General features: G+C 41.6%; 1 protein-coding gene across 1 annotated transcript in view; it reads right to left on the bottom strand.

Annotated features, from left to right (window-relative positions):
• chrnb2 (cholinergic receptor, nicotinic, beta 2) overlaps positions 1-23,899 on the bottom strand; it is a 64,093-nt gene that overhangs the window by 17,850 nt on the left and 22,344 nt on the right. The window contains exons 2-3 of the mRNA XM_088327383.1: positions 13,733-13,878; positions 6,646-6,690 (exon numbers count right to left, since the gene is read on the bottom strand). Coding sequence (XP_088183509.1) covers positions 6,646-6,690; positions 13,733-13,878 — 191 coding nt within the window. The remainder of the gene's footprint in view (positions 1-6,645; positions 6,691-13,732; positions 13,879-23,899) is intronic.

Genomic DNA, 23,899 nt, shown 5'->3' with positions numbered 1-23,899 from the left:
TGTTCTTTGATCGACAAGCCTAGCAATAGTGCCGGTTTTGCCGTGTTCCCTGGTCCGTTTACTTCTGGCTTAGGGTTTGTCACCGTAGTCGTTGCCGCTTTTCATTGTTGGCTCCCGGTTAGTCTGGCTTCTCACTGCATGTTTTTGGTCAGACAGTCTTGTGTTTTTCCAGTTAGCCCCTTTTCGGCGGCTCGCCCTTTGTTATACCTTTACTACATCCACCTGCGACACAACGAAACTTTGCTTGAAAAACTCTTATTTAGCCAATTGACACATAAAACAATATGGCAACTGGCTTGCTAGGGTGCTGGTGTTCCTACAATGGTGTCACCAGACATGCTGTCTTCAAAATGCATCATCTCGTGAAAATATTGGAATATAATGATGCAACACATAGTATATATAAATATATATATTATCTCATCTCATCTCGTTAGCTACACCGCTTGTCCTCAGTAGGGTGGCGGGGGTACTGGAGCCCATCCCAGCAATCATCGGGCAGTGGGCAGGGGACACCCTGAACTGGTTGCCAGCCAATCGCAGGTATATGTACATTATATATATATTAATTCAAAAACAATGTATTATTTCCTCCCATTTTCCATGTTTAAGAATTTGGGATTAGCCAGCATTCACCAGGATGTCTTTTTGGCCGTCTCGCCGTGAGTCATCCGGTTTATTTTTATAATTAGGGATTTTGGCCTTGGACTAAATTGTGAATGCGAGGTTGTGACGGGGATCCACGTCCTACATTTTAACTCATGTAAAAAAAAAGGCGTAACTCACGCAAGGAGATTATCCTTTGCAGCAAATATAAATTTAGCATTGCAAAATTTATGCTAATAGTTAGTAGCGCTGCTGAATTTGTATCAATATGGAAATGCAGTGCCTGCTTATCTTAAATTTCAAACTGGCTTTTTTCCGAGTGTAAAATCTGGGGTTATGTAAATAAGGTGATGTCAAATATGTTCCTTTCTTATGTATTGACATAATTGTTTTTATTTTTATGTGTTAGTGACATCATTTTATGGATTGTGGGATATGATAATAAACAAAAAATATAGTAAATCTGTTGGTAAAATTATAAAAGCACACAATCTCAATAAATATAGGTAAAAGCTGACAAATAAGAAAAACTTATATTATTGTTATGTGCTTTGATTAAAAAATAAAAATAACATTTATCCATATTTGTTTTCATTCTGCTCGCTTACAATAAAGAATGTAGTTCTATTTTTACAATTGGACACCTGAAATGTAGATTGCTTAGGATGCCAGGGTTGTTTGTTCGTTTGGGTCACTGTTATATGTTATTTGGACTGTTTTATGCTTTTTTTGTTTGTTATGTTTATTACTATGTGTATATTATTTCCACTATTAGCCAATTATGTTGCTGTTTTTTGATTTTCACACCCTTTAGGGCTGATCTGCTTTTTGTAACCTCAGAGGAGGAGAACCTAACCCTGACCCGAAACCAAACCCTTACCCTAACCCTGACCCTGACCCTGACCCTAACCCTAACCCTATCCCTACAAACAAGCCACCACGGTTAGGAACACCGTCACCAACACAAACTACCTAATTAAACAAACACTCACACCTACTACGGAAAACTGTATATATGTCATAAAGTGTAAACACTGTGACATTAAATATATAGGAGAGACAGGAAATTCAATCAGATGTAGATTTACAACATCAGGAACAGCAGGGAAACTAACACACACCTTGTAGCCCACTTCATACAACATGGACAACAGGCACTAGAAATATGGGGCCTACAAACAGCAATTGGACGCAAGAAGAAAGACGCAAGGCAGAAAAACACTGGATAATAAAACTCAACAGTCTCTTTCCAGATGGACTAAACAAACGCAGGTAAGACAAGAAACGCTCCAGTTTCCTGAATGGCCAGTGCAAAGAGTTACTTTCTCAAGGGCCTCAAATTTGGGGGACCTTGAGAAAGAAAGATTGCTTCCTAACCTAACCCTATCCCTAACCCAAACCCATACCCATACCCATACCCATACCCATACCCATACCCATACCCATACCCATACCCTAACCCTAGCGTTAACCTTAACCTTAACCCTAACCCTAAACTATAAATCTGTATTTTATTGACAATGATGTTGAATTATTTTTTGCCTGTACCAAAAATGCGAGGCCTAAACATTCAACAACGTAGAAGTAAAATTCAAATTGACTAATTAGCGAAGTTGTACTATGCTGTTTCAATATCATCACCAATAGTATCGGGATAAATCAACTTCTGTATTGCTATTGGTCACAGGTGTCAAACAGGCGGCCCGCGGGCCAGATCAGGCCCGCTAAGGGATTGAATCCGGCCCGCGAGCCAACACTCAGAGAAGCGCAAGAGAAAAACAAGCTGCAGGTTGAAAAAGGTCAACTTGATGTTGCCAAAGCCAGGTGCCTCTCACAAAGACACTGTAATTGTATGTATTTCTCTCCCTCTTTTTCTTTTCCACCCCTTTTCTCCGATTCTGTCTCTGTCTCTTTCACTCTTTGTGTCTCTCTTTTTCTCTTCCTTTGTTGCTCTTTGTCTCTTTCTATCTGTGTCTTTTAACCTCTTTTGCTCTAACTTCCTTTTTTCCTTTTCTCTTTCTCTCTTCATACCCTTCGCGCTTTCTTTTCTCTCCTGTATTTCTCTTTAGATTTCTTTCTTCCTCTCCCTTTCTTTCCCTCCTCTCTCACGACTTTTCATCTTTTGTTCCTCACGCTCTCTCCCTTTCTCTCTTTTTCTTTCTTTGTCCCACCCTCTCTCCTTTTCCCTCCATCTTTCTCTTATTTTTAATCTCTCTTTTTTTTTCTCTTTAATCTACTAGTCCGGCCCCCGACAGAATGTTTGTTCTATCGTGTGGCCCCAGAGTTAAAATGAGTTTGACACCCCTGCTATTGGTAATGTGTAACATCCCTCCGTAATGTTATCCAGTAATAAAGGTGAGTTAAAGGTTACAGCAAAATGCCTTTAACAAACACTGGAGCAGCCTTTCAATAGTATTTTCTTCCAAAAAATAGTACAATATTTTTTATTGCATTCACATTTCATTTTTTGGGATTTTTTTTTTACATGCATGGGGTTTGATCAGATCCCTGTTTTGCGTTACCATATGTCCTGCATTTGGGTCCGTCTAAGGCACAGGTGTCAAACAGGCGGCCCGCGGGCCAGATCAGGCCCGCTAAGGGATTGAATCCGGCCCGCGAGACAACACTCAGAGAAGCACAAGAGAAAAACAAGCTGCAGGTTGAAATATGTCAACTTGATGTTGCCAAAGCCAGGTGCCTCTCACAAAGACACTGTACTTGTATTTATTTCTCTCTCTCTCTCTCTCTCTCTCTCTTTCTTTTCCACCCCTTTTCTCCCACTCTGTCTCTGTCTCTTTCACTCTCTGTGTCTCTCTTTTTCTCTTCCTTTGTTGCCCATTGTCTCTTTCTCTCTGTGTCTTTTAACCTCTTTTGCTCTAACTTCCTTTTTTCCTTTTCTCTCTCCCTCTCTACCCTTCGCGTTTTCTTTTCTCTTTTCTCTCCTTCTGTCTTTTTATTTCTCTTTGGATTTCTTTCTTCCTCTCCTTTTCTTTTCCCCCTCTCTCACGACTTTTTATCTTTTGTTCCTCATGCTCTCTCCCTCTCCCTCTCTCTCTTTCTTTGTCCCGCCCTCTCTCCTTTTCCCTCCCTCTTTCTCTTATTTCTTTATCTCTTTTTCTTTCTCTTTAATCTTCTAGTCCGGTCCCCGACAGAATGTTTGTTCGATCGTGTGGCCCCCGAGTTGAAATGAGTTCGACACCCCTGGTCTAAGGCGTATAGTGGAAGTGTTGGTAGGTATGCATTCTGCCCATCGCAATTGATGACAGGCGGCTGTTGTTAAGCGGCGTTTTCTATCAACGACCAGCAGTTGTATGCTCGCTTACATATCATAAATCCTCGCTCAGCCGCTATTGTATGCACATTGTCCGTCAATCTGTAAATAATCCGATCACCAATTACGTTAGGAAGACACGTAATTCATTGCTTTTCATGTGCCGATCTATATTTGTGTGCGCGTTGAACACATTGTCCTAATTTGCTCGTACGCTTGGCTGTCAGATGCAGGAATAAATCAGGCTGCCGTTGCAAGTGCAGCACCAGGTACTTGATTTATCTTTGTTTTAATTAAATCTCTGACTAGACGAATCGTAAATCCGAAAGACAAACAAAACAATGCTCATTTTTTATCAAGGCCGTCAGAAGCATTTTCATTGAACAATATTTACAACCAAAATATGAAATATTGTTCAATGAATACCGTTGAGAGATTTTAGGAAATACATTCATAGTTTGTTACTTTTTATAACGGCTATCAAAGCTAAATACTTTGGCTAAAAGTAGGATGGTCACAGCTCAGTCACTCTTACGTGACTCACCGCCTTCCCATGGTGAATCACTTAAAGTGAGACTCACAGTAAAGTAAGTAAACTCTCAAAGAGTCATAACACTCTTTTGTAGCATGATGCATCTGCACTGACGCATATACTCACATCCCAGTGGTGAGGACAGACATATTATATCTCAAAATACGTTTTTAATATATTACACAAGAAATACAGATGTTTATCACCTCTAAGGTAGATAGATAGATAGATAGATAGATAGATAGATAGATAGATAGATAGATAGATAGATAGATAGATAGATAGATAGATAGATAGATAGATAGATAGATAGATAGATAGATAGATAGATAGATAGATAGATAGATAGATAGATAGATAGATAGATAGATAGATAGATAGATAGATAGATAGATAGATAGATAGATAGATAGATACTTTATTCATCCCCCGTAGGGAAATTCACACTTCCAGCAGTCTACCCCGTTGTTTATTAACAGATGAACATGATGCCCTAGGGGTGCTTGTAGCGGAGTGGATGACGTCACGTCAGTCCAAAAGTTCGACATCCCTGCGGCAGATGGAAAACTTTTCTTTGTGAAAATCCAGGGATACACCACCTTGTGTTAGCAAGTCCGCCTCCTCTCCGATTCCCCCCGGCTTTCGTGTCTCTGTTTAGCGGCGTTGAAGCCGGATAGCTCCGGGTAGCTCCGGGTGGCTACACGTTAGCGTCCGGAATGCTAAACGTGAGCCACGTTTCCGCAAAACACAGCAACTGCGCTCCCTGTGCGCTTCGATGTTTTCCACCTTCATCAAGTGTCCTTAAGGTGTATTTTTTAGGATTTTACCAAAGTTGGTAGTGGTGAGTGAAAAGATTAAGCTGAATTTATAGAGTGCTTTTCAAGGCACTGAAGACCTCCCAACGTGCTTTACAATGTCCTTCACACCTACCCTCTCGCTTACCACGATAGCCAAGCATCTACCTCCTTATTGAGGCGTGAGGGTTTAAGTGTTTTATCCAAGGACAATTTGAGATTTAACTCGGAGGAGCTGGGAGTTGAACCTGAGACCGTTCAGTCCTAAGACAAGCAGTCTATTTCCTGACTTACTGCTGCCCAAAATGTGAGTATGTTCAGTTCAGACACACTTTATCAGACTGAATACCATACCTGTCAACCTGTACGTTTTTGCTGGACAAAGTACATTTTAAGACGTGTACGACGTACATAAAAATCTGCAGGGAAAAACGCAAATTTGTCAATTATGGGTACCATCTGGTATACACCGACTATCACAAAATGGCAAATCAATCAAGTCAAACGAGTTTGCCGCGGTAGCCTCTATCTCGGTATTGTTTTTTTTTCGTTGCAAACGAAGCGAGCGGTTTAATGCTACAGTTTTTTTTATAATAAACCTCATTCATGTCGAGCAATTCAGCATCTCACAACAAAATGTTAATTAACAACATATATGATATAATGAAACACATGTTGTCGTGATTGCTAACTCGAGTCACCTGGAGCAATCACGTGGACGCCCTCTGATTGGCTGATTTTCCCTTCTTAAGCACGCTACGCCCAGACCTCTTCGTCTGAGCATTACGTTTGTACCCTGTATGACTCTCCTGATTACCTGTTCCGTCTTGATCTGTTTACCTGATTCTGCCTGCCTCCGATCCGACCTGCTTCCGTCCCATGCTACGATCTTCTCTCCAGCCCCGGTAAACTTGACCTGCTAGACTTCCGCACTCCGGTTGGCTACGTGTTCCGAAGCTACCTTCCCGGCTCCGCTGCTGACGTCCGACAGCCATCGCGTCTCCCGCTAGCCCTGTACGCTTCCCTAAATAAAGAACTGTAACGAACGCTCTGGGGTTTCCTGTTCTGTTCTGGTCCTTCTGACACATGTACAATAAACCTTGTTAAACTACATAAATAACACATTTGGAAAAAAAAATCTGGTGTAAGATTATTTTGTATTTTGTAAGGGAAACTACGACAGTTTGTAATGGCATGGAGGCCTGGAGCTTGACAGGTATGGAATACAGTTGCAAATATAACTGATTTCCCTACAGTGTGAACCTATGAACGACTTGAACAGTTTACGATCAATTTACTGAGCAGTCGCATTTGTCTGCGCTCACATTTCTTTCTGTGTTGACATACGAGAAGGTCCAAACAAGGAAAATGCTCAGCAATTTTTCACCTCATTAAACTTAATGTCAGTGCTCATGTTTGTGTATTCAAGAGTGAAGGGTCACCTGTGTCAGCCAGACATTTGTGGTCATCACCTGCTCCCGTTCATGCTGCGGAAGAAAAACAAGAGATAAGTGTGGCAACTTTATGAGCATTGTAAAATAATACCTTGCTCTTCGGTGTTTTTGTGGCCTGTACCCAGGAATGGAGATCTTATGAGAGCATACAGTATATTTCACAATCAGAACAGTAATATTAGAGTAGACCCCCTGGGATTCAGTGCCCCACCTTACTAGATTTTCACCTTACGTTGTGGAAAAATGTTATCTCGGCTCCTGGTTACAGCATTGACTTCACCATATGACATCAAGAACAGATTTGTACCCCAAAAACGTCTCATATGTTTCTAAACTGCCAGTTAATATAATGCCTTACTGATTTTCTTTCTTCTGTAATTTATTTATTGGCTATGGGTCCCAAGCCTTGTAGGAATGCTAAAGGTAGGAGTAAAACATAATAACCATGGAAATAAAGCTTCAAATATAATAGAATAGAATAGAATATGCCTTTATTGTCATTGTTACAACATGGGATATGCTGTGACAACGAAATTGGACGACTCCAGTTCCACATTTACAGTGATGATAAGGAAACAAAGAGATAAAGGAACAAAGAACTAACTGTCTTTATTGTAAGTAGGCTTTGTTCTCCTTCGGGGGTGGGGAGGTGGGTGAGGGACAAACAGAGTTGGTGGATACAACCAGAATGTTTGATGTTTGATCTTACATTACACACAGTCCAGTGTTTTTCCCGAATTGCTCAGTCCACATATTGAATGGATATTAAATAATGTAAACATTACACAAGTACCGCTACTTTTGCTAAGGAACATGGCCATAAGTGATCGATAATCAAGGCAGTAATATTACAGTAGACAGCAGGGATATAGCGACCCAGTCTTGTGACATATTCACTATACAGTGTGGAAGATGATGTTTTTCCAGCCCCTCGTTACGGATTCTTTACCACTATACAACACCAACAACAAATCGGTTGTCAAAAAAATCCTCATATGTCTCTTTGTCCTGTATTTATTGGCTAAGGATCACAAGGTTTACATCGAAACTAAAAGAAAAGCCAAAAACATGATTACTATGAAAATGAAGCTCGCAATTATCAGGAAATACAAAGAAGGCAAGCAAATCACAACATTCGAAGGAATATGGCCATAATTAATCAACAACAGGGACTTAATATATAGCGGCCAAGCTAGTGGTGGTTATGTTTTATAACAGTCCATGCAACACAGTCAGTAACCTTCCCTGATTTCCTATTTGGTCTGAAAGTAAGTCAAGTCAAGTCAAGTCATGTTTATTTGTGACGCCCTTAATCACAACGAGTCTCAAAGGGCTGCACAGACCACAGATTATTGCAAACTACAGACTATTATTTCACCATCCCCTGATCTAAAACCTACATGAGGGCGAGGAAAAACTCAAAACTTGAAAGAAACACTAGGTTTAATTCAGGGCCAAAGACCAAACAGTGCCCCTTTTATACCTTTTTTCAAGTTTGGATTTTTTAAAGATACTTAAAATTATGCACTAATCTGTACTCAAACAACACTTTCACAATACCACCTTAACTTGGGAGTTGTGAAGAATGACAAAATCCCTGCCCCAAAGTCTGTAATTCCTGGTGAATGTCAAGAAACGGGCCGGGAAGCAGGAAGTGGGAACTCATTTGCATAGCCGATCTGTCACTTTAATTGAGAAATAAAAGTTGTCCAACACACAAACGGACAAGAAACAAAACAAAGCAGGTTCAAAGGCAGGCAAAATTACAATCTAGGCATTACTCAGATTAAACAGGCATGAACAGGTCTTCAACAAGGTAAAGCAATGGTCTGGCAACGAGCAGTCCCACAAGGAGCGTTTAGGTACTCCAAAAGCAATCAGTCCAATCCGTCTCAGCCGGCGTCAAGGGGCGGGGCCAGCTGGGCGCCATGACAACCGTGCAGGACATGACTCTGAAATGCAGAACTCAAACCTTGACAAACTCCTCCAAGATTACTTACTCAAATCGTGAGCAATCAAAAATTTGATGTACAGCAGCAAAATTTGATAATTTGCTTTAAAACAAATGTTTTGTCTATGAGGAAAATTCCCTATATACACAAAGATGTTATATAGCTTTATTCAATTAGGGGTTTTAAACCGTATTCACAGGGATCTCACATTCTGTGCCAAAATCAATCAAAAGTGGGAAGAAATGATATTCCACCTGGTTAATTAGCACTCGACTTGGAATTTCCTGGGATTTACATCATTAGACCGCCTCATTTTCAGCTCTCGCTATAAGAGCTGACCACAAATCACTTTTTGCAGTCGGGGAAATCCATTTAAGCACCATGTAGCAGTCTGCATCAGTTGATGATCATTAATTCTCAGTTATCACAAATTAAGGACCATTTTGTACCAATTTAATGCAGCATAATATGTGGAAAGCTGGTTAATTCGGGGGGCAGTGTAGTAGAAGAAACGTTATGGATAAAAAGGACCTTTACTGACGATCCCTAATCCCCCATTCGATACCTGTCAACCTCAGCCGATTACTCCCTTTATTAATGATTGCAATTCCCCTTATAATGTGCTGATAAACAGGGTTGAGTAGGGTTACTTTGATTACTTTCAATTACTTTTGGATTACTCCAATACCAAATATGCTAATAAAAGACAAAAGAAACTAAATATTTAAAAAAAATGATGACTCACAACACGTGGTAAGCTTTCTCTCCTGGCTTTGATCTCTTTGATCTCCGGCAAAACTAACATATAATACGACAGAAACAAACTGAAAATAAATCCAAACCGCTTGCCAACATCATTTTTGCCGTTCCATGTATTCTGTTACTCCCCAAGCCTGCACAAAATTTAGTCATTTTATTCATATTCAGTTTCTTTTGTGTTTTATTAGCATATTTGGTATTGGAGTAATCCAAAAGTAATTGAAAGTAATCAAGTTAAAGTAACCCTACCCAACCCTGCTGATAAATTGTACAAACACAACGTGGCACCTGTTTACTCAAAGCAAGACTGACTATGTACGCACAAAAACACAATCCTCTCCAATTGGGAATATGTTTGTGAATATGAACAATAGTTTGTAAACATTTTTGAAACAAAACCGTCTTTTTTGCACTACTGGGAGTTCTCTTATACCTGGCCACTCCTTTGCACATTTGTTCATACTCCAGTGTTATTGTTATTGTTTACTTGACTGCCCATTTTGCACATCTGGTTAGCTGCTCCTCTTGCACTCTTTGCACTACTGTATAATACTATACATAGCTATAAATATTTAGCATAATATCAGTACTTCAACACTCCAACTCAATACAACATTTTATTTTTATCTGTACATTCAAGGAAACTGTGCGGGTCAGATGTATCGACATTTCGATCTGTATACACGGTGACAATAAAGTATATCTGAATCAGAATCCATATGGGTGTTTGGTGAAATATGGGTAATATGTAGCTTTTTTTTTCCCAATGCAAATAATCACTGGGAAACACTACCTTCATTTTTTTGCAAGGCCTACAATAATATCCATATATGACACGTAATCCTTGCACTAATACACATTCATAGTGCCCCGTCTAGGTGAAGCATGCACCTGTACACTTGATGGCGATCCATAGGGGACGATGACGCTTCATAGGAAAATGCCATACAAACTAATGCCGGCTGCCGTTAATTACAAGGTAAGTAAAGCAATGGCAAAGCGCAGCCTCCAGAGAGCAGTGTCTGCGTCATTTTTAAGCTGTTTTATTGTGAAACACAGAAGCAATTTCAAGCATTTACAAGCACTTCACCCAGAATTCAAGCACTTCTTAATTCTTGAAAACATCAAAATTGAATTATTTTTTAGGATGTTAAGCACAGGTTTGAACCCTAAAACTCTACTGAGCTGACGTGGTGGACAGTCATGAGTGGTGTCTGGTCTCTAATGGTAGCCTCTGGGACTGCTCGTAAACTGGTTTTTCCTTCGTAAATCGGGTAGATTTTTGTTTTAAAAAAACGTGTGTACTGAAAACATCATCAAGGGCTTTTCTCACCACCTCTTTGACCTGCTGCCTTCCGGCAGATGCTACAGGTCACACAAAACAAAAACAAACAGACTCAGAGACAGTTTCTTCCCCAGAGCCATCACCACCTTTAACACACACCACACAAAAAACTGAAACTCTTGCAAACACACTACCTGACACAGATGTAAAATTGTATTCATGCCTATGCTCATTTTGCACAATGATGCCTATTTTTGCACTACCGCATATTGCACTAATACGATCCCCAAACTGTATGTAACATCCTACAAGCCCACACTTCTTGTGTACCGTAAATTCCGGACTATAAGCCGCTACTTTTTTCCCAAATGTTCAACCCTGCGGCTTATTCAGTGATGCGGCTTATTCAGTGATGCGGCCAATTTATGTAATTTTTCTAACGGCCACCAGCGGCGCTCGAGTACAAAAGGTAAGATTTAGACCGGTGGAATATATGCGCCGAGGAAGACTGCAACTTCTTGGCTTGTGCATAAATGAAATTAGCGTAAACATACCCTCATCATGCAAAATGCAAAAAGAAACGCGCATGATGCAGCTTTCAAGCTAAAAGCAATCGAGCAGTCCGATAAAGAAGGAGCGAGCGTGTTGCTAGCATGTTTTGGAATAAAGGAGCGTGGGACGACGTCTACATGACAAAGTTTCTTTTCCGACACTAAGGAAGACAACTTTGATGGCTTCAGTTCTAAGGAGGAAGATGAGGATGGTTCACTGTGATTTTTACAAGTACGTATGCTTTTTTAACAGACCGGTTTACTGTGTTGGGAGCGTGCTGCTAGCGTGTTGCTACCACTAACTGCACTGTCACAGGCACCGTTTGGGATGAATGTATTATTATTATCAAAGCTTTGAAAACTCTTTCGGTTTACCGTCTTTCCTTGTAAATATGTGTAACCATGTATAATATGTATTTGCAACTGTATATTTTTGTAATGTATTTATTTTAGACACTTATTCTGATATGTTTTGCACAGGCGAATAAAAAAGAAGCGGCGTAACAAACGCGAGGTGACGGGAAGTGAGGTAAAGGTGAGACCTGTTTGTGGACACGGCGGACAATAGTGGATATATATTTTTCCCACCCTTATCTTTGGAAATATACACTTTTTTCCTTGGATTACTTTCAATGGGACCCGGACTCTGCAGGTCTGCATCGAACCTTAAGTACCGGTATAATTTTCCGTTCATTTTGCCGGCTGTGATTTTTGGACTGTGTACTTTTATGAAGGACATTCAGTTTCAATCGCGAGACTTAAAGTCGGGTTTGGGTTAATTTTGTGTTTGTGTTACATTTTCTTAATGTGGGCGCATGCGGCTTATATACAGGTGCGCTCTATAGTCCGGAATTTACGGTAAATATTGTGTAAATTATAACCGTTATCTTCTTTGTTCCTTAATCTTCTTTGTTTTCTTTTATCCTCACTGTTAAATGTGAGCCTGGAGTGCCACGTCCAATTTTGTTGTCACAATATGTTCAACCCATTTTGTAACAATGATACTAAAGGTATATTCTATTCTATTCTATTCTATAAAGAGGTACCACCTGTAAAGTTGGCCGTTTTGGATATGTGCATTTCTCAGAATTCAATTTTTATATTCCTAAATATAAAAACAATCTTTCTCACACACACACACATAAAGTAACGTTTCAATCATCAGTCTAATTACATCTTTTATACGTTTATCAATCTTATATTCTTTTATTGTGAAGTCGTGCTCATGTGTGTGTTCCTTTTCCTGTTTTCTACTGACGAATAATAAACCACGCCTACGGAGTGGTAGTTCCAGTTCGCCGAGAGACACAGCCGGATGAGCATGGCGCTGCGGCTACCACGAAGTAGTTTTATAGCTAATATCTGTTTTTACTTGGGTAATAAAGCCACCATAGAGTTTTTATAATGGTTAACTTTAACACCACCGTACAAGGAAAACGTACAAATTGACAGGTACGTCAGTCTTATGCCTTAGATCACAGGTGTCAAACAGGCGGCCCGGGGGCCAGATCAGGCCCGCTAAGGGATTAAATCCGGCCTGCGAAACAACACTCAGAGAAGCGCAAGAGAAAAACAAGCTGCAGGTTGAAATATGTCAACTTGATGTTGCCAAAAGCAGGTGCCTCTCACAGAGACACTGTACTTATATTTATTTCTCCTTCTCTCTCTCTCCCTCGCTCTTTCTTTTCCACCCCTTTTCTCCCACTCTGTCTCTCTCTTTCACTCTCTGTGTCTCTCTTTTTCTCTTCCTTTGTTGCTCTTTGTCTCTCTCTCGCTCTGTGTCTTTTAACCTCTTTTGTTCTAACTTCCTTTTTCATTTTCTCTCTATCCTTTTTCTCTCTTCATACCCTTCTTGCTTTCTTTTCTCTTTTCTCTCCTGTCTTTCTATTTCTCTTTGGATTTCTTTCTTCCTCTCCCTTTTTTTCCCCCTCTTTCACGACTTTTTATCTTTTGTTTCTCACGCTCTCTCCCTCTCTTTTTCTTTCTTTGTCCTGCCCTCTCTCCTTTTCCCTCCCTCTTTCTCTTATTTCTTTATCTCTTTTTCTTTCTCTTTAATCTACTAGTCCGGCCCCCGACAGAATGTTTGTTCAATCGTGTGGCCCTCGAGTTAAAAGGAGATCGATACCAATTTTCCGACCAGATTTTAGACAGAGGGGTTGAAACCGGACAGGACAGGAGTGATACTGAAACAGGATATCGAAATAAAACAGGACAAACTAGACGGGAACGAAAACCGGAGAGAATAATAAGCAGGAAAAAAATAGACAGGAACAAAACTGGAAACCGATATTAAACAGGACAAAATAAACGGGAACAATACCGGACAGGAAATACCAGAGGAAACAGGACCGAGTCAGAACCCACGTCTTGCGGGGCAGACGTTAGTTGACGGACTGACGAAGGAAAAGTGAGAGCACTGAGCTTAAATAGAAATCCAATCTGTCAACGAGCCGCAGCTGGCGCCACGAGGGCGGGGCCAATTGGGCGCCATGGCAACTGTGACAAAAATAATAGATGTTCACGCTCACCACACTGATGAGTTGGGCCAGCGACACCATGAGCTGCACGGTCACCAGCTCGGAGCCGTTGGTGGCAGGACGGATGAGCTTGTTGTAGTGGGCGGGATTCAAGAGATGTTCCACCAATCGCTCTTCCGTGTCGGCCCCCAGGCTGCCTGCAAAGAAAGAACCTATTAAACCGGGTTGGAGTGCAGCTTGACGAGCATTAAGCATCGCCGATGCGTTTCCCTGAAAACGCAACCGCTTCCTGCCTTCTCGTTGTCGTGATGACCTCACACTTTCTCTCCTTACTGTTTACAGCGGGGGTGTCAAACTTATTTTAACTCAGGGGCCACATGATAGAACAAGCATTCTCTCATGGGCCGGACTAATAGATTAGAGGGAAAGAGAGAAGGGGAAAGCGAGAGAGAGAAAGAAAAAAAGAGAAGGGGAAAGCAAGAGCTAGAGAGAGTGAAGAGAAAAAGGGAGAAGGGAAAAGAAAGAGAGAGAGAGAGAGAGAGAGAGAAAGAGAGAAAAAGAGAGAGAGAGAAGAGCGGGAAAGAAAGAGAGCAAGAGAGCGAAAAGAGAGAGATCAAGTGAGAGATAGAGAGATAGAAAGGGAGAAAGAGAAAAGCAAGAGAGAGAGAGAAAAGCGAGAGTGAGAGAGAGAAAGAAAAGCAAGAGCAAAAGAGAGCGAAAAGCGAGAGTGAGAGAGAGCAAAAAGCAACCGAGAGAGGAAAGTGAGAGCAAAAGAGAGAGAGAGAGAGAGAGAGAGAGAAAAGCGAGAGCGAGAGAGAAAGAAAGCGAGAGAGAGAAAGGGAGAGAGAGAGAGAGTGAAAAGCAAGCGAGATAGAGAGAGAAAGCAAAAAGCAAGAGCAAGAGAGAGAGAGGGGGAAAAGCGATAGCGAGAGGGAAAGCGAGAGAGAGAGAGAGAGAGAGAGAGAGATAGAGAGAAAGAGAGAAAAAGAGAGAGAGAGAATGTGAAAAGCTAGAGAGAGGAAAGTGAGCAGGTGAGAGAGAGAGAGAGAAGTGAGAGAGGGAGAAAGCAAAAGGCAAGAAGGAGAGAGAGAGAAAGCGAGGGAGAGAGAAATCGAAAAGCAAGCGAGAAAGAGAAAGAAAGAAAGCAAAAATCAAGATAGAGAAAGAGAGAGAAAAAAAGCAAGGGAGAGAGAAAGAGAGAGAGAGAGAGAGCAAGAGAGACAGGGTGAGCAAGAGAGAAGAGAGAGAGAGAGAGAAAGAGAGCAATAGAGAGAGAGAGAGAGAGCAATAGAGAGAGAGAGAGCAATAGAGAGAGAGAGAGAGAGAGAGAGAGAGCAATCTAGAGAGAGAGAGGGCAATAGAGAGAGAGAGAGAGAGAGAGAGAGTAATAGAGAGAGAGAGAACGAGAGAGAGAGAGAGAGAGCAATTGAGAGAGAGAGAGAGAGAGAGAGAAAAAATACAATTATAGCGTTGGTGAGAGGCACCTGGCTTTGGCAGCATCAATGATAAATTTCCACCTGCAGCTCGATTTTCTCTTGCGCTTCCCTCTCTGTTATCTCACGGGCCGGATCCAATCCCTTAGCGGGCCTGATGCCTCCCGCGGGCCGCCTATTTGACACCCCTGGTTTACAGGGTTACAATCCCAACACTGCAATCGGAAGCTTTTAAAGGCCTTACAGGAAAACAAACATCGATTGCGATGACTGATTCAGGTACTACGAGTGGACGTAATGACTTCTTAATAGGATCACACAATTTTATAATGGCGTTCTGTTTTCGCAAGGAAATCATACAAGAAAAGGTATGAAAAGCTGAGTACTATTTATAGCACGACTATTTTCTTTAAACGTTATCTCGTACGGTTGGGTTTCCTATAGAACATTTGTGTGAATTTGTTTTAATAGATATAACCTCAGCAAGACTGTGGGGACAATACGCTGGAAATTCTAAGGCAGGGGTGTCAAACTCATTTGAACTCGGGGGCCACACGATAGAACAAACATTGTGTGGGGGGCCGGGCTAGTAGATTAAAGAGAAAGAAAAAGAGAGATAAAGAAATAAGAGAAAGAGGGAGGGAAAAGGAGAGAGGGTGGGACAAAGAAAGAAAAAGTGAGAGAAAAAGAGAAAGCGTGAGAAACAAAAGTGATAAAAAGAGAAGTCGTGCGAGAGGGGGAAAAAAGGTAGAGAAAGAAAGAAATTCAAAGAGAAATAGAAAAGACAGAAGGAGAGAAAAGAGAAAAGAAAGCGCAAAGGGTAGGGAGAAAGAGAAAAGAGAAAAAAAAGGAAGTTAGAGCGAAAGAAGTTAAAAAGACACAGAGAGAGAAAGAGACAAAGAGCAACAAAGGAGGAGAAAAAGAGAGTGAAAGAGAATAGAGAGTGGGAGAAAAGGGGTTGAAAAGAGGGAGAGAGAGAGACAGAAATAAAAATAAATACAAGTACAGCGTCTTTGCAAGAGGCACCTGGTTTTGGCAACATTAAGTTGCCATATTTCAACCTGCAGCTCGTTTTTCTCTTGCGCTTCTCTGAGTGTTGTCTCGCGGGCCGGATTCAATCCCTTAGCGGGCCTGATGTGGCCCGCGGGCCGCCTGTTTGACACCTGTGTTCTAAGGTTTTTGATAACAATATACTGTAAGGTAAACAGTTCAGTTAGAAAAATGAATGAAACAAATCAAATAAAAGAGAATCCAGAGTAAAATTTGCATTTTTTCTTTTTTAAGACTTATTTAAGAATAATTTTGAATAAGATAAGAAAAATAATACAGGACTTACATTTTCTTATATTGCTGAAAGCACAGCATTTTGCTGATATTAAGTATGGAATCATTTTTCTTAGTGAACCTGTCACAGTCGCCGTGGCGACCAGTCTGCCGCGCCCCCGAACTCAAGCTGTAGCAGATCAGCTGATTGCTGGTCTGCTACTTAAGGCTGGGTTGTGGGTTTGGCGGGCGCTGGCTCATTACACATTCCCCGGTCTGTTATGCCTTGTCCTGTTTTAGTTTTAAACATTGTCCGTTCTGTTATGCCTTGTCCTGTTTAGTTGAGTTGGAAGAAACAACTGTTTGTTTTGTCATGTCCCAGAGTTTTGGACAACTTTTATTTTGGTGAATAAAAGTTTTGGATCGTTACGCAATTGAGTTCTCCCTTCCTGCCTCCTGCCTCCGTTCCGGTCCGATCACTCCTTCCACTCCACCACGCCTCGTGACAGAACCATCATAACGACATCTTTCAAACAGAGTTGAGGAAATCAATGCCTAAAATTGTCATGACCAGAACGGAATCAGGACCCAAACGAATAGTCAAGTCAAGTCAAGTCCCATTTATTTATATAGCCCTTAATCACAAACGTGTCTCAAAGGACTGCACAGGATTACAATGACACAATTACCTGATCTTCAACCAACATGCGGGCAAGGAACAACTCAAAACCTCAGCGTGAGGAAAAAGAGAAACCTTGAGAAAGGACCCTCACAAGTGGCGACTAGCGTTAACCACAAGTTTATTGATAGAAAATATATTTTTTTTAATGAGGAAAGTTTAGTGTTAACAATGCCCAACTAAGTTCAAAGAGGTTTTATGCTTTATTTTCCATTGCGCCTACATCCTTCCTATCTTACTTTTATCGGGCCTGTTCAGGGCGAAACAAACCCCCGAAAAGATGAAAAAAGAAGAGTTTATTCGAGCACGTCTAAAAAATGCATGTACTTGTGGGCAAGTCATGTGTTACTCTGTGGCCATCTCCTGGCTTAAAGTTATGATTGCAGCCTTAAGTTTTCAATTGCCGCACCTCAAATTTAACTAACACCTATTCTTACATGCGTGCATACATATTTTACCTGAATAAAAATAAAGTTTTGAGAATATAACTACAGATGCTCCCCTACCTACGACTATTCGACTTAGGTAACACGGTAGATACGAACATTTTTTTCATGATGTCGAAAAATATCTGGACATTGTTGTAAGTTAGATTTTGTATTTTGTGCACCTTTTTCCGAGTACAGGACATTATTGTAGTGCTTCTTTCTGCCGCTTCCTCTTCCTAGATCGTGTGTAAACATTCTATGTCAATACTATCTCTAGCGCGCTAAGAACTTTGACATTTTTATTGTTTAATATCTCGTGCATCCATTCAATATGGTTGGTGTAAAGTGTAAAGAAGAGGCGAGCAGTTTATTTTGAAATGAAAGTGGAATAAGAAAGCTTGATGCGGTTGAGAAAATGGTTGGAAGGCTTTTTTTCGGACACGTTTTACCACGGAGGAGGTCCTCTTGAAGCTTATCTTCCAATAGTAAGTTACACTTAACTTTATTTATCTTTATAGAGTATATTATTTCATGAAATGGTTATTTTTTAATACAAAACAATACAGGTTACTTATACAAGCCTTAAACATACTTATATAAACCTTAAACCTACAAAATATAGCAGTGAAGAAACTTACGAACAAATTAAACTTACGAACGATATACGAACGTGTCTGTAGATCTTTTCTCAGGCATGCACTAAATAGCTGCCCATCTGTTACTTAGGCTACATTTAGACAAAGCCCCCAAAGCCATGGCTGCCTCATTTTTCCAAAAGAAAGAGCATTGTGGGATTTAAGTATTTCCCCCACCACTCCCCACAATCCCCCACCCACGCCCCACTCCCATCGTAGAGCTTTGCAGTTTTTGAAAGGCCAGGGGACATGAATTTTGACCCAGCCAAACTGTTTTTATTGTGGAAGATGATAAGAGCAGTGGCATCGCTATCCAAGGAGTGTAGAAGGTTCCACTGATTACACCGTGACTCAGAATGGGGAGAGTATGTCAGCCCCTGCACTAGGCTTCCTATTTGGTCTCTTAATCTTACCCCTCACAGTTGTGGCCACTTGTCTTGATTTCCCTCCTATCACGACTCTCCCTTGTAACTATTTGAACTTTCTCTCCTTGGCTCTCTGCTAGTTTGTTGTCTTCCATGTCACGTCTCAAGCACTTTTGTCCCAGTTATTTGTTATTGCAGTGTACTAGACCCTTGCCTCTCCTTCCCAATCACAAATTGTAAGGTGGGCTTAGCATACTTCCCCAAAAAATGTGTATATCTAAACCAGATAATATCACGTTTCTGTTTCAAATATTTGTACCGCCCAAATGGGCGTTTCTTTCTTTCTCTTTCTTTGTTCTGCCTAAATAGATGCAGTTTGGTGGGTGAAGGGCCCCCCAGAGTTGGGAGTGCGACCAAAGAGATGGACGTAAGCTACCTCCTCTTCTGGCCCCTCCCCCTCTACAACTGCCAGTTGTAACAAGTTGAATGCCTGGTGTATCTTTTTTAGCATTAGCAACTTGTAAATAGCTTTCCCACATGTGAAAGGTCGAGTTAGACCCCACACAAATACTGCCTGACAAACTTTTGACTATCAACTCAGAAGCTTGGGTTTACTGGAACATCAACCTCTTGCCTTCCTCTATGATAACAATAGTTGCCTCACTACCTGACTCCTTGTGCATTGAACCCTGCTCGGATAAAATACCACTGGTTTCTGTACCATTCTATTTGTTTTGCACTTTTCTTACGCACCACCCTGAGTAGGTTTTTGACATAGTGTTGTGGATTAACTGTAAGTCAGCTTTGAGCTGACAACAGAGCTGACAACAGACATCTGGCAGGATGTTATGCGACTATGTTGATACAAGGAATCACAAGTTGCTAACTAAGCGAGTTGATTCCGAAAAAAACACTATAGATTCTGAGAAAAACATCAGCGTTTCTCGGACGGACAACGAACGTGGATGAATGATCGGTTGCAATAAAGAGCGTTCCCTCTCTGCCATATTTCGTCTCTGCGTATATTTTGGGGCGACGCCCAATGACGTCCTCTCTAAAAAATATTAACTGTTTAAGCATTCTAAAAAACAACATCTTCTTTTTGCTTTCAACAACCTACTACAACAAGTATCAACAACCTTTTTGAAGTTGAGGCTATTCATGTGAAAGGCTACCAGTTTTCAGCAACCATTCTTAAAATGAAAAACTTTTAAGACAATGTACCACTGATAAAGGAAGGACTTTCAGGTATCCTCGCATTACTTGGCGCGCCAGCCACATGATGAGCACTGAGATGCCGAGAACGCGTTCTGCTCAGTCATTGTTTAAGTGGATTGCCGCCTCCTTCCTGTCTAACAGTGCTCTTATTGCCTCGAGCTTCTGGGAGTATTGCACATTAGTCATATGGCTCAGTAATGCTTATTTCCCCCACGAATACGTGCACACAACTGGACTCATATCGGCACCGGCATGCCATAAATAAACACAGTATATTTCACAGGAATGCCAACTGGACTTTGTATTGATGAAGTTGTATTAGCCAGGGAAGAGCCAATAAATGGACAGCGTCTTTCAGCAATGCATTGGAAGGAGATGGCGATAACAGGAAGAATGAGAGCCAACATGGGGCTTTCTGGGATGTTGCAAAAGGATGGGAACTAAAAGAAGGTTTTAGAAATAAGAAGGAGGAAGGTCAACGGGATTCGCGTGGCTGGAATGGCGTCCTCATTGATCCCGGGACAGTTTGTCTTTCCACTTGGCTGAACAAAGCACAGTGCTCCAGGACACCAAGCAAACGAAGGGACCGTCAGAGGCCGGGGAGGAAAATACACATCAAGATGTGATGTGACGTGCGGAACAACAGCAGAGAGTAGAAGAAATAATGATGCTATTTTGAAAAACAAAACAAATGCTATGAAATGGTGGTTTAAAAAACCTAGCAGGATGAAGCAAAAGTGTGGCATTTAAAAGCCCGGCTAGTTGAATGTCACATATGGCTGTAAAAGATTGCAAGTTTGTGTCCATGGTGTCGTCTTTCTTGTTCTATCATATAGAATATTATTCATTCATGTAACATGTTTGAGCTACTTGGCATTACTGTATTTTATACCAATGAAGTGGTTTGTGTCTTGTAAGGTATAGTCAGATTTTGTCATGATGAGTCATTAAATTCACTTGTACCCGCTCGTTTGGCGCCAGCTGCTGCTGGCTACCTGATTGGTTCCCCGTCCTACTTAAGCTCAGCCCTTTCACTCGCCTGTTGTCAGTCCGTCAGCAAACCTCTGTTTTCACAAGTGTTTTTGACTCTTAGGTCGGTCCCATTTTGTCACCTGTTTTCCACTCGTCCGTTCCTGATTTCCCCGTTTGTCTCCTTCTACGACCCGTTTTTGACCCCGACCACATTTTGATCGCCCGTCCCGGCTAACGACCTGTTTTTCCATCTAACTACGCTACGATCTCCCGCTCCGGAAGATCCACTTCCGCATTCGGAACACGTTCCGATCCCGTGAGCGGCTTGCTTCCCGCATGCAGCGAGCGCCGGATCGCTGGCGCTGCCTTTCCTCTATATTTCAATACAACCTGTGAGTAATGTTACGCATCTGGGTCCTACTTCTGTTCTGGTCTTGACAGATTTACAAATAAATGAACATTTGTCTTATCCATAATTTGATTGGTAGAGAAATAGAGGAATATATAACCTGTCAAATCGAACCTTCCTGTGTGGAGTTTGCATGTTCTTGTGCTTGCGTGGGTTTCCTCCGGACTCTCCGGTTTCTTCCCACATTCCAAAAACATACATGTCAGGTTAATTGGCTGGTCCAAATTGTCCCTAGGTGTGGATGAACGAGTGAGTCGCCTGTCCCTGTGTGTCCTGCGACTGGCCGGTTACCAGTTCAGGGTGTCCCCTGCCCACTGCCCGAAGATAGCTGGGATGGGCTCCAACAGGGCGCTACCCTACTAAAGATAAGCGGTGCAGATAGTAATAATGGATAACTTGTCAAATAGAAAGAAAAAAAAGTTGTATTTTCTAACCTCAACCTAAAAATGAAGTCTTGAATAAAACCATCAATAAATAGGTAATCCTCCATTATGAAAAAAAAAGCCTTGCAGTGAGAAAAAAAATCTGGATGGCTTGACTTGCTACTGACTTGCTAATACTATCACTAATTCTATTGTTTGGGGCTGAGAATCCTTGGTCTCACTATCCCCCTCTGCCTTGAAGCAAGTGAATTGCGTACCTCATTCTGCTTCTGCAGACACTAAGCACAGTAATACATACTAATTGTATGAATAATTTTCATAATATAATATGGTAATTCAGTGATTTTGAAAATCTAAATCTAAACATGGGCAGCACGGCGGGGCAGTGGTTAGCGCATGTGCGGCACAGTTCTGAGGTCATGAGATCGAACCTCCGGTGTAGAGTTTGCATTTTCTCCCCGTGCTTACGTGGGTTTCCTCCTGGCACTCCGGTTTCCTCTGATTTTCCAAAAACATGCATTTCAGGTTAATTAGCCGGTCCAAATTGTCCCTAGGTGTGGATGAACGAATGAGTCGTCTGTCTCTGTGTGTCCTGCGACTGGCTGGCAACCAGTTCAGGGTGTCCCCTGCCCACTGTCCGAAAAGACAGCTGGGATGGGCTCTAGCACCCCCGAGTCCCTACTGAGGATAAAGGGTGCAGATGATGAATGGATTTTTACTACAAAAATGTTTATAACATAATAAAATCTTGGAAATCTACAGTAAAATCAGAAAAGTAACACTTAAACTTTGAAATATTGTACTCCTCAGTGGAGTCAACACATAGACGTCTGCAGCTACATATTGCAAGATGGCGGCCTTCTTGGTGAATTTATGCTAAATACATTAAAATAAATAACGTGACAGACGGTTCGTGAGACTGTGTGACGCTAAAGGCCAAGCTAGCTAAGGTCTGATCCCGCCTGTTTTCCAGTGAAAATATTGCAAACTTAATGTGACACTATGAATATTTCAGCAGGACTTCCCATTAGACTTCAGAGCAAGAGAAAGTATGCGCCGCCCTGAGTGCACAACCATACACACACACACACACCATTCCCGCATTATTATATCACTACAACAATTACACAAATGTGCAAAAAATGAGGGCACACTAGAGTTAAATAGAATTAGACGAGAGTGATTATCTCTTTATGGGGCGGTAGAAAAAATGGAGTAGTCTTTTTTTCCACGACGGACTTGCCTGAAAAGGTTTTTTGGCCGTAGTGCGGGGATCATTATTTGCTCCACTACTCCGTAATCGATATCGATGTGCATCCACTGAGCTTCTGGCAGCCCAACTGGTTTTATAGTGCCAATCGAGCTGAGAGATATCCATATTGATTGAGCATGTCGCCGCTCTATCGCAAGAAACAAAACCAGGAGCGCAAACTGGATGTAGGAGAGCAGTTTTGTCAACAAACTCTTCTGTCATGATTACCGAGGTGATGCACCTGTGCCCGCTCCTTTGGCACCAACTGCCTCGGAATCTGATTGGTTCCCTGTCACTATTTAGACCCACTCCCTTCTGTCATCTGTTGTCAGTCCGTCTGCGAACCTCAGTTTACTCTAGGCAAGCATTTTTCGACCCTGACTCACACCTGTTTTGGCTTCCGTCTGTTCCCCAGCTTCGAGCCTTTTTGTCAATCCTGACCTCGTCTACTCTCCTCTCCAGGCTTTCGACTCGTTTCCGATCCCGACCACGTTTTTTGCTCTCCTCATTCCGTCAGACATTTTTCCTGCACTGTTTTCTTCTGCCTGATACCCGTTGCCGACCTGTTTCTGGACCCGTTTTTTCTGTTCCTGACACCGCCATGGCTTGCCAAGAAATTGCCACTTCCGCGTTCAGAGCGACCTGCTTCCCGCGACCAGTGATCACGGGATCGTGTGTGCAATCCTTTCCTTTCTTCCCAATAAAAATGAGAGAAACGTAGTGCAAGTGGGTCTGACAGTTACGTTGTTCTAATTGACGTATTATAAAACCATTAGCAGGATTAAGTCTGAACAAAGGATGGATGTGAAGCTGGTGTCTTGTGCATTTTCCACTTACTTCTATATTCTGCATTTTTGGTATATAAATGATTGTCAAAGGACTTGTGAAACCATTACAGCCTTGTTCTGTACTCACAAGCCCAGAATATTCTGTTTTACTTATTTTATCCTAACAAAAACCTCAACCCAGCGCTTGTTTATACCAATCTCGTCTCGCGACCTTTTTGTTGATTTAACCACCCTGAAGAAGAAAAACACTGTCCTTTTTAACAGAGTGACCAAGGATGTTCTGTGGGTCGGACCTATGACGACAAAAAACATAACATAACAATCTTGAGCATTGCATTTAGGTGTGTTGAAGGAGGAATTTGCCCACCCATAGTGTGGAAAATAGAGATTCTT

This window comes from Urocampus carinirostris, chromosome 2 (assembly GCF_059441175.1).
Source record: "Urocampus carinirostris isolate Australia breed hairy pipefish chromosome 2, RoL_Ucar_1.0, whole genome shotgun sequence".
NCBI lineage: Eukaryota > Metazoa > Chordata > Actinopteri > Syngnathiformes > Syngnathidae > Urocampus > Urocampus carinirostris.
The sequence above is the reverse complement of the archived record's forward strand: the minus strand, read 5'-3'. Positions and strand labels throughout refer to the sequence as shown.